This window comes from Hibiscus syriacus, unplaced genomic scaffold (assembly GCF_006381635.1).
Source record: "Hibiscus syriacus cultivar Baekdansim isolate YM2019G1 unplaced genomic scaffold, ASM638163v2 tig00110580_pilon, whole genome shotgun sequence".
NCBI lineage: Eukaryota > Viridiplantae > Streptophyta > Magnoliopsida > Malvales > Malvaceae > Hibiscus > Hibiscus syriacus.
In genome coordinates this window covers 142,091-153,513 of record NW_024062791.1, presented here as the reverse complement: position 1 = coordinate 153,513, position 11,423 = coordinate 142,091, and the positions used below count along the sequence as shown (strand labels likewise).

The 11,423-nt window shown below is 32.0% G+C and overlaps 1 protein-coding gene across 2 annotated transcripts; it reads right to left on the bottom strand.

Moving 5' to 3' along the window:
• Nucleotides 1-7,801: 7,801 nt before the first annotated feature.
• LOC120133447 (probable receptor-like protein kinase At1g80640) lies at nucleotides 7,802-11,081 on the bottom strand. Of its 2 annotated transcripts, none has more exons than XM_039150024.1 (10): nucleotides 10,792-11,081; nucleotides 10,147-10,320; nucleotides 9,754-10,004; nucleotides 9,534-9,666; nucleotides 9,359-9,422; nucleotides 9,165-9,261; nucleotides 8,967-9,066; nucleotides 8,335-8,453; nucleotides 8,146-8,235; nucleotides 7,802-8,057 (listed from the first exon to the last, which is right to left on the bottom strand). In XM_039150024.1, exons 1-10 carry the CDS (start codon nucleotides 10,961-10,963, stop codon nucleotides 7,932-7,934), a joined length of 1,326 nt encoding a protein of 441 aa, XP_039005955.1. In that variant the 5' UTR covers nucleotides 10,964-11,081; the 3' UTR covers nucleotides 7,802-7,931. The 2 variants fall into 2 exon arrangements, with proteins under 2 accessions (XP_039005955.1, XP_039005956.1); XM_039150025.1 differs by having other exon boundaries at nucleotides 7,803-8,057; nucleotides 10,147-10,317.
• Between the last annotated feature and the right edge of the window lie 342 nt (nucleotides 11,082-11,423).

Sequence of the window (11,423 nt, the reverse complement as noted above, 5' to 3'; positions counted from 1 at the left end):
AGGAAAAATAGGGTTATAAGAACCTCTATTTTCTACTATCAATTCAAAGATAATAATATGTTAGGAATAATTGTTTTGGTTGTAAAGCCTAAACTTATTTATATAGGCCTTCTTTCTTGCAAGCAAAGCTACTAGACCTTCTTGCCTTTAAAAAGACGATCGCCCTCAACAAGTATATACACTCGAACGGTGAATGGTTAATTAGAATGCTAGTTTCTACCAAGCAAACAATGTTAGTATTAAGTAAAAGAATTTTACTAACTATGCCTTGTGATGCAGTTGTATCGTTTTAATAAAAAAATTAAGGTATTAATATGAAACTCGTCATCGGTGTTTAAGCATGCTTTGTTTATGGAACTGTTAAATTAGTGTTCAATTATTTTTATTGTCATGACAAACAATTGTTCTTGTTAAATATTATTATTTTCTAATATTAATATGTTTGTTCATAATAACAGTTATGGCCCGTTTACCAATGCGAAAGAAGACGTATATCGCTACAATTCTTATTTTACAACTGCAAATGATGGAGATTGTGTGTCATGTGCTTATGGTTATTTCAGTTATTCTTAGAAAATATAAAAATCATCCTAAAATAACTTATGCACATGAAAGACTTCATAGACATAATATTAGATCACTTAATTTACATAAAATTGTATTTGAAAGTGATCGACAAAGTGTTGATAATTGTCGAATGGATAGGAGAGCATTTCTCAAATTGTGTCACCTATTACAAAGTCAAGGTGGGTTAAAAGAGAGTCGATATATGTCTATAGAAGAAATGGTTATTACTTTCCTTCATATTATATCCCACCATATTAAGATTAGAGTTTTAAAATGTCAAACAGTAAGATCTGGTGAAACAATTAGTAGAGTTCTCCATACATTGTTAGCTTCAGTCTTGAAATTGCATCCGATCCTTTTTAGAAAACCAGAACCGATACAAGATAATTTAACAGACGATAGATGGAAATGGTTTAAGGTATTATATCATAATTCTAAACTTTATTTTAAGTTAATTACTATTGTTTAATACATAAATGGATAGTAATAATGCAATTTAACTTTATTTGATGAATATAGGGATGTTTGGGTGCTCTAGATGGAACGTATATTAAGGTCAATGTAGTTGCAATCGATAAACCTAGATACAGAACAAGAAAAAATGAAATTGCGACAAATGTACTTGGTGTTTGCACACCAAACATGCAATTCATTTATGTTTTACCTGGGTGGGAATGTTCTGCAGCTGATGGTAGAATACTCAGAGATGCCATTAGTAGAAGAAATGGTTTAAATGTTCCACAAGGTAAATTATTAGGTCATTATATATATATATATATATATATATAATAGAATGTAAAATTCTTACAAGTTTTGTATATTAATTTACTTTTTAAATTAAAATAATATAGGGTGTTACTACTTATGTGATGCCGGATACACGAATGGAGAGGGATTTCTTGCACCATATAGAGGTCAAAGATACCACTTGAATGATTGAAGAGAAGGACACCAACCTACCACCCCTCAAGAATATTTCAACATGAAACATTCTCAAGCTAGGAATTGCATTGAGAGATGCTTCGACATATTAAAAGCGAGATGGGCAATTTTAAGGGAAAAATCATTTTATCCAGTGAAAACACAATGTAGACTCATTTCCGGTTGTTGTCTTCTCCATAATTTCATAAGATCTGAGATGCCAATCGATCCTATTGAATCTGACTATGCTGAAGATAATAGGCATGTTGAAGAGATTAATGAAGTAGAAATGATCAGACATTGTGAGCCAAGCAGTGCTTGGACTGAGTGGAGAGACAAATTAGCAGAAGATATGTTTACTAGTTGGTTGGCGTCACGCACTTTAGGATAGATGTTATTTTATGTTATGTATGACTTTCACCTTATATTTTATCTAATGTTAGTGGTCATTACTTTCATGTATTTGACATCTTTATATTTTATGGCATAAACTTTATTAAATTTTATGTATTTATCTCCTATAAAATTCGAATTTTATTTGTTATGGCCATTCATTACTTATGTCATTCACTACATTTGATTTATATTATGTTACTATTTTAAATTTCATTTATGATTAGTATTGACAATGATGACATATTTTATGTTATGTTATGCATTTTTTATATACATCTTCTTAGATTGTTTCGAAGAGAAATATGTTAACATCAAATATGGAATCTCAAAGGGGGGGGAAACCGACATCTAGAAAGGTTAAGTCTTTAGGAACTAAAAGGACATGGACTAAATAGGAGGATGCTGCACTTGTTGAATGTTTACACATTTTGGCTGAAGACCCACATTGGAAAGCTGATAATGGAACATTTAGATCAGGTTATCTATCTAACCTTGAAAAGATGTTAGAAATCAAGCTTCTAACATCACAAATTAGGGCCCATCCACATATTGAATCTAGAGTGAAGCTACTCAAAAGACAATACAATGCTTTATCTGAAATGATGAATCGGTTGGAATGAAGAAGAAAAATGTTTAACTGCACCAAATGATGCGTTTGATGATTGGGTTAGAGTAAGTATTTTAATTGAATTTATCTTCTTTCTATACTCTTTGTTATCTACTTAGCTTTGTAAGATTTATTAAATCTGCAATTTTATTATATTGTAGAGTCATCCAACTGTTGTTGGATTGAGAAACAAGTCATTTCCATTCTTTGATGACTTTGTTCATATAATTGGAAAAGAAAGAGCTACAGGAACAGCAGCGGAGATAGCAGCTGATGCAGTGGAACATATTGATGTAGAAGACAATGCATTTATAGATGCATTACTTGAAGAAGAGGGAGTAACAGATTCTGAATCAAGAGAGGATGTTGGTGCTTCAACTTGCCAAACATCTGATGCTACTGGCTTTACCCCTACAATGAAAAAAGTAGCTAGCAAGAAAAGGTCTCGAAGTGATGATGGGTTAACTGAGCTTGTACAGGAGATAAGTAAGTTCGGTGCTGCATACCGAGAAACTGCCAAAGAAATTAAGGATATTACTGCTTTATTGAAAAAAGAGGCAGAAGGAAATGATCGAAGAATGTCAATTTTCACTTAAATCATGAAAATTGAAGGACTGTCCACTGATGAAATGCTTACTGCAGGAGAGTATATTAGCAAAGATGCGCACAAGGTAGATTTCTTCTTTTCTTTGCCAAAAGAATTCAAGCAAGATTATGTGATTAAGCAATTGGTTGAATGCCATCAATTTAGACCATCATTTTGACCGTCATCCTTCTACAATTATGTTGATCTCTTTTTATTGTGACTTTAGAATATGGTCCCAACTTTTTTGTGTAACTTATCCAAGTATATGTCAATCTTTTGGCTTGAAGAATTTTGTGTGTATATAATATAGCCAACATATATGATTACGTTTAGAATGTCATGGCTATTCTTTTGTAAGTCTGAACATTGTACAATCTTTTGATGGTTAATGTTATACTTCTTTTTGTTATGTAGTATATGAGTTGCAAGTAATGTGCTAGTTTTCGAATAAGTTTTCTTTTTCATTGAAAGCATTGCAGGTTTGATCTTAATATTGTTCAAGTGATGTTGTTTGGGAGGAATAGTGGGGTCTGACTTTATAGTTCTATCGTAACTTGGGATTGTTCTGCTGGTGCCCAAGTTAAGTTTTCAGTTCTGAAGGTTGTGGATTCATTGTGCAGGGTGTTGTACCATTGAAAATTTTGCCTTGGTTTGGGGTGAGTGACGCTCCTCTGCTGGTTTTGTTCTGTTGGTTACAAATGATTGGATTGTTCTGTTGATATTTTTAGCTAAGGTAAGGAGTATGGTGGACTCTTTTTCCTCTACTAGGTTTGGGAAAGTTTTTTTCTAACGAGGTCCATGCATTTGTTCGATTTTATATGATTTTGCTTCTATTATTATACAATACTACTTTTTTTTATTATAAAAAATAGTGCCAAAACTAAATTATTTGAATCATTCGATTCGGATTAATTGAGATTAATCATGTGAAATTGAATGTTTGATTGACAAGAATGATGAAGGTTTTCTCTAGACGATGATGCTGTTGGAGAGAGCATATTTGAAGGGTTAGAGATTGGAGGGGAATGTCTGATGTAGATAGTTTTAGGTTTGGGCACTCTAATCCAAACACATTGTACCATCGAGATGAATAAACTATTTAAATTTTGATATTGATTTACAATTGAAACCACAATATTGATTAGTATTCATACGATACAAACAATTATAACTTCAAATGTTACAACACAAATTAAGGGGGAATAAATTTTAATTTTTTAAAAACTTTTCAGTTATTAAAATTAAATTATTAATAGGAGCTTTTGGTTTGAGTTTCTTATCCGGTTCATAGTTAACATCCAATTCCACTCTTTGACCTGAAATAAAAGAAAGAAAAGATGAGAAGCTATTCACGTTTAATGCACACAAAAAACTTGTTACAACATACAAACATACCAAAGAATCCACGAATTTGAGATAAGTATTCCTTACTGAATGAATAAATAATATAAATCATCAACCAATTACTGATAAATTATGTTTTCTTACTTATTAAAATATTAACAAAGATAATGATGAATTACGGTGAAATATAAAATTATAGACAATATGATTTTTAGTGTTATATTTTCTTATTTATTTGAATTATGTTTTTGTAATATAAATTAATGAGATAAATAATAATGATAAAGTATGCATAAATAAGTATAAGTATAAAAGATAAATAAATAAATTATTGTATATAGAAGATATAATAAATATTATATCTTAGATAACAAAAATAATTTACATCTTTTTATTATTATTGTTGAGTTAATCGATTGACTGAATCGGCCAAGAGGGGGGTGAATTGGCAATAAAAATTTTGGTGGAAGCTTTTGCAGAAAATTGAAAGAAATTGCACAACGATTTAGAGTGGTTCGACTTTATCAACCAAAGTCTATGTCCACTACCTTAACTATCCACACTAAGGATTTCCCAACAAATTCACTAATTTGTTCTTTTTTTTAGGCCAAAGAGATAACCTTACAACTCCCTCAAGAATATACCCCAATTCTTGAGAACACTCTTTTCTCAAAGAGAAATACAAATTTGCAAACTTACAAGAAAAACCTCACAAGGCAAATATGTTTGCACAATTCTAGAACAAAGAAAGAACACTCAAGAATAAATACAATTGAGCACACAATAAGTGTTCTTGAAAGCAAAATGAATATTGAATGAAAAATAGGCTTGAAATGCTCAAACTTGAGGTTTGATGCTTTCTCTTTGATTCTCTCTTGATTCTAATTGCTTGATGTTTCTTGTTGTTGATCAATGGCTTCTAAGCTTGCTTAAATACACCTTGAATCACTTCTGAACGTTGGGGATGATTAGAGAAAATAATATAGCCGTTTTAGTGTGAAAACAATTAATAAAACAGTTTGGAGCGTGGGGGGAATCGGTACCCCCTATGGGGAATCGGTTCCCTAAGTGTAAAATTCAAATATTTCGACCGTTATACAAGGGGGGAATCGGTATCCCATGGGGGGGAATTGGTTCCCTCCGAGCATACTGGAATTCTCGGAGCCAAACCATTCAGGGGGAATCGGTACCCCCTTGGGGGGGAATCGGTTCCCTCTGAGCAATCTGGAATTTTTGGCTTTGAAATGATTCGAAATACTTTGTAAAATTATTTTGAAATTGTTTTAAGATTAAAACTTAATTTTACACTTGAGTAAGGATTAAAAATGATCTTTAAAAGATTTGGAGTAATGTTTTGATATTCGAATAGTTATATCGAATATACTTAGAAAATCATTTGAAAAATCTTAAAATTCATTTAACTTAATTTGTTATATCGAAATATCAAAATGTTTTCAACAATTATGAATATCTATGAATAATTTCCACAATGTAAACATTTAGTTAAATGTTTATGTAAAATTTTAATATACTTTTACATAAATTATGTAAAATTTTATATTAATTAAAATAAAAATAATACATGATATATTTAAATACTCAAGTAATATATTATCAACAAATGAAATTTTTATATAAATAATTTTTATTTAAATACTTATGACTTCACTTGTTAAAAAACAAATATAGAACAAGGACAATTTGGTAAAATATACATTCTAGTAATCTTTTATTCCTCCAACCAAACACTGTAATGTTACATTCCTGCCAAACCAACCAAACACAATAATGTAACATTCCCAGTAATCCTATTCCCTGGTAATCTTTTATTCACACTGGTAATCTTACATTCCGTGAACCAAACGCACCCTTAGTGGTTAAAGAAATAATTGTTGTTCATAGAATATTTAAAACATATACTACTTATATATTTTTATTATTCTAGGGGTGCTTACAAGTGGTATTATATATTCTAAAGACTTTCAATTAGCTCAAATGACTCTAGGAGCAATAGCAATTCCTTTAACCACGACTTAATTTGTGCATATCTTGAGAATATTTAATAATTTAAAATTAAAATTTTCTGTTAAATTTTTTAATGAAAAAATATATAGAATATTAAATTAATAAAAGCTTTCTTATTACTTTTTTAATTATATCGTTCTTTAAAATTGGTATTTATTAAATAATTTAATTGTATCTAACTTTTTATTTCAAATAAAATATCAAACATGTCTATAATTTAACATTTAATTTTCTAATTTATCAAATAATACCTTATTATTGAGTTGATTAAAAAAAAATTTATTCCATATCAAAGTGTCCCCAATATGGGGATTGAATTTTCTCAAGATCATTTATATAAAAATATTTTTAATATTAAATAATAATTTTACTTAAATTAATTTCAAGCGCGTATGAACCGGATCTAGCCGGTCCTTGTAATTGAAAATTTGAGATGAGACAAAAATTAATATAGGAGTCGTAACATTTAATTATTTGGAGTTTTCTATGGAAGTCTCGGTTGACTTTAATGAGGATTAAGAAAAAGTTTAATGTATTCTCGTGTTATTTTTAGAAAAACTATATGGATAGCTTAGATTCTTGTAACTTACATTTATGTGATTACATGATTGCTTCTTCTTTTTTTAATATTATATTTAAGTTTGTAAAATAATACTTAATCTCGTATCATAATTATTAAATAGGATGAAGTACATAAATGATCTCTTGACTATAAGATAATATTTCTGACTACTAAAAGATACAAAATAATCTCTTGATTATTGCTTTGTTGAGTCCCTCAACTATTAAAAATTACAAAATGATCACATGACTATTCATTATGTTTCAAATTAGTCCTCTTCCGTTAAAAAATAATGGTAATTTAAGCTAGACGTTATGCTGACTGAGATATTATAAAATCTAATCTCATCTCAAAATTTCAAACGGTTATCTTATCTCAGCCAGCTTGTTAATATCCAACTCAAATTATCGTTAATTTTTTCACGAAAAAAGACAAATTTAGAACATAATGATTAATTGTGTGACTATTTTATAACTTTTAATAGTCCTAGGACTCAACAAAACAATATCTTATAGTCAGGAAACTATTTGTGTACTTTACCGTATTGATTATTAATATATCTAACATGCAAACAGATATCCCAAATTATCAACCATATAAATAAAAGAAATTTAATATTCAACAATATATGGATATCGAACATAAACTACCACAATACTACACAGATCATGTTGAATATTCGTATTTCAAATATTACCTTACTTTACATCGTATCACCAGAAAACCAAAAAGTTTACTTTCACGGCAGACTGAAATTGCATCAGATCCTCCAAGGGAACGTTCATTTTGAAAGAATGAGGGAAAGCTACCGAAGCAATCTTTTAGCCAAGACGAGAAGATGCAAAATCAAAACTCAAGACATCGCGATTTCCGAATTTGTATAACCGGCACGAAACTGAAGAAAGAGAGGAGGGGCTGACCGGCTATGTAACTCTTAACGAACCTCCTAGTTCCACTGGTACTAGAGGGATGAGAGAATGCAGGACATCAGTTATGAGTGGCCTATAACTAGGTTCGGGTTGTATGCAAAGCACGGCAACAGCAGCAACCTGTTCAGAAAGATATACAATTTGAATCTATAACAAGAAAACACACATACCATGTAACGATGATGCTGATGAAATATCTCTTGTGTACCTGATATAGGTGCTTCAAATCCATTGTGTCTTTAATTACCGGATCGACTATATTCGGAAGTTTCAATCGGTCAGTAAGCTGGGGCATGACCTATATCAAAATTGTGTATATAAACGAAGTTCAAGATGAATACAATTAACAGCTTGGCTGAAACTCCTCGAGGTTAATAGTATGGTCAAAAGAAATTACCCATGACACAAGGGATTGGCACCGAGTTGGTGACATTTTCTCCAGTGGTTTCTTTCCAATTAGCAGCTCCAGAAGCACAACTCCAAAAGCATATACATCGCTTTTATCAGTCAGTTTGCCTGAGAAACTCAACGATGTCGTTACTCGGTTCAAGAGTGAGACTACATTTGGTACTAAAAATAGCTCTTAGTATCATTTGGTCGAGCCATTGAGGCAGGAAACATTAACAATTATGTCTCCATCTTTCTGGAGATCTGCATTTGCTCAAGGACACATGAATCACATTCAATGTCACTGACAAAACAACCGTAATACTAAAAGTCTGCTGAATTTGGATTCAGCAGACATTTTTATAACTGAGTTCTTCGGCAATAATATACCGGGGGCAGAAAGATTAGGTTAGAAAATCTGGCAGCCAACTCCTATGATTTATTTGAAGTCAGAAGGCAACTGGCCAACAACATAAATAGAACCGTATGGCACAATGGCATTGGCATGAACATTTCGGGTTTCGAGGAAATACACCCCCATTTATGTATTGTTGGTTTTGCAGAAAGATGAATATTACTAGAAAATGCAAGGGTTCTCATTCGGAATTTCTTATGTATTAATTACAAAGAGATTTGGCTTACCCTCTAAGAGGTACTCTGGAGCTACATATCCCAATGTTCCCGATAACTTCACATTTTTGTTTTGCGATCCAGTAGTCACGGCAAGGCCAAAGTCTGACAGCTGAACCAAGGAAAAGATTGGTAAGGGAACCATTCCAAGTTATTTCAAGAAAGAACCATAAAGAAAAGAACTTCATGTCTGTCAGACATAAGGTTTACCTTAGCATTGAAGTTGGAATCGAGAAGGATGTTAGATGACTTTATATCTCTATGGACAACCGGTGGATTACAGTTCTCGTGAAGATATTCTAATGCTCTATCAGAGATCAATGACAATTTTTCGAACTAAATTAATAACAAATAAGCAATGGATTAGAATAAGATATCAGAACAGAACTGGATATGGAATTCACCTAGCAACATCAATTGCAATTTTCATTCGTAAATGCCAGCTTAAATCTGATCCTTGAGAAGGTCCTATAATGTCCAAATCAACAAAATTAGATCAAAAGATAAACTTTAGCCATCTTCCACTAACTTTCACTGTTCTTTGTGACTTTGTAATTGAGAAAAGGAGTTTATATATACCATGTAATTGACTCTCCAAAGAACCATTTTGCATCATTTCATATACAAGTAACCTCGTTTCACCATGGATACAGTAACCCAACAGTGAAACAATATTCGGATGCCGGATTTTGACTAGCCAGTCCACCTCATTCTGCACATAGCAATAATCCCAAGAAGGATATCAAATGCAATAGACTATAGATATCCCAATCTACTTCAGTCAGGCACAAAATATTACCTCAAATTCCCTTTCAGCATCAACTCCGACGTCATCTAATTTTTTTACAGCAGCAAGATATTTCTCATCGAAGGAAGCTTTATAAACACGACCGCGACCACCTTCACCCAAAACATTACTTTCCAAGAAACCGTTTGTTGCAGCTTCCAATAGCCGATACTCGATAACAGCTACTGAACCCTTTTTCCCAGCCATCCATAAGGAATTAAAACGATCCACTATTGGACTCAATGAAAGTGCTTTTGTAGGTTCTGCAGATTGTGCAGTGAAAACAATAGTAAACAACAAAGTTCATATCAGAAGACAAGAACCATAAGCAAGGAATAGTTTTGATCTCCTGACGAGAACTTGGAAACCCAAACATAAGGTGATTAAGTGAGACAAAAATTATACCTTGGTTCTGGTTGCTTTTCCCATTGGAATTCTTCAATATTTTCAGTCTACATATCCAGAAACATAACAAAAAGAGCAATAATCCACCAAGGAGAGTGGAGGCAACAATTAGAGCTATAAGAATTCTCTTGTTCAAATCCTGGTGGTGCACTACTCTAACCACAGCCACTCCTGCTTTAACATTAACATGGTTAATTGGAATTAGCATAGGTAAATGGAAGAAAAAACAACAAACTTTTTTTGTGCTTGCATAGGGAACCATATTAATGCACCAAAAAAGACCCAAAGAAATGGGGCAAAAATAGGCTTGTAAAAGACAACTGTCATTTTGAGTAACAAATGCATGTAAGTTTGAACTAAAAATCAAAAGCTGATGTTAGAAATATAAGAGGAAACCATAGACATATCTCAAACACTATACTTGTTTGCTTGTTCATTGAAGAAGAATCACAAATTGCGGGTTTCTATGTCAAATAAGCTAAATTTGTCCACTTTAATAGAGCCAACAATTATTCCTTGCAGCGAAAGTACTGAAAATTCGGAAGTTCATAAGAGAAAAACGTAGTAAAAAAAATAGTAGACTGGATCAGTTGAGCAGCTAAAGCAAGCAAAAAAAAAAAAAGCAACCCCATTTAAGAGAAGTACCTGGAGAAGCAGCTTCCATTTGTGAAGAAAACTGGGAAATGGGATCCTGTTCAGGACGAAGAACAGAAGCCGGGATGAACGAAATAGTTGACTCGGGTCGTGCAAGAATTACAAATGAAAACAATGAGAAGGAACATGCCCACATGGGAAATAATAGATTCAGAAGATTCATGTCTCCACTCAGACAAAACAGAAGATAAGAGTTTTTTTTTTAATTTAAATGCAGGGACTAATGAGTGAAACTTCTTTTTCTGTTCAAAGATCTTGCTATTTTACTTTTGAATCTATCTATGGTTGGCTCTTCCTTTAATAAAAGAAAAATGCAGACACCAAGAACAAGAAAAAGATAACTCTTTTATTTTATTGTTTTGGCAATTTATCTAAATCTAATCAGTTGGTTTTTGTGTTGAGAGTTAATGGAGATAGTGCATCATGTGTGGCAGTTGTGAAAAGAGAAAGTTCATTAAGTTTCATGGGTTTGCTTTGAGTTTAGACAGTTGGGGATGCTTCATTATTAGCAAGTGAACCTTTGCCATCTTCATCTCTACATGTCAATCCTTTTACCTCACGATATAGTTAGTACTTAACTGCTGAATTTAAATTCTTTTAGAGCTAGCGGCTCTTCATCATTA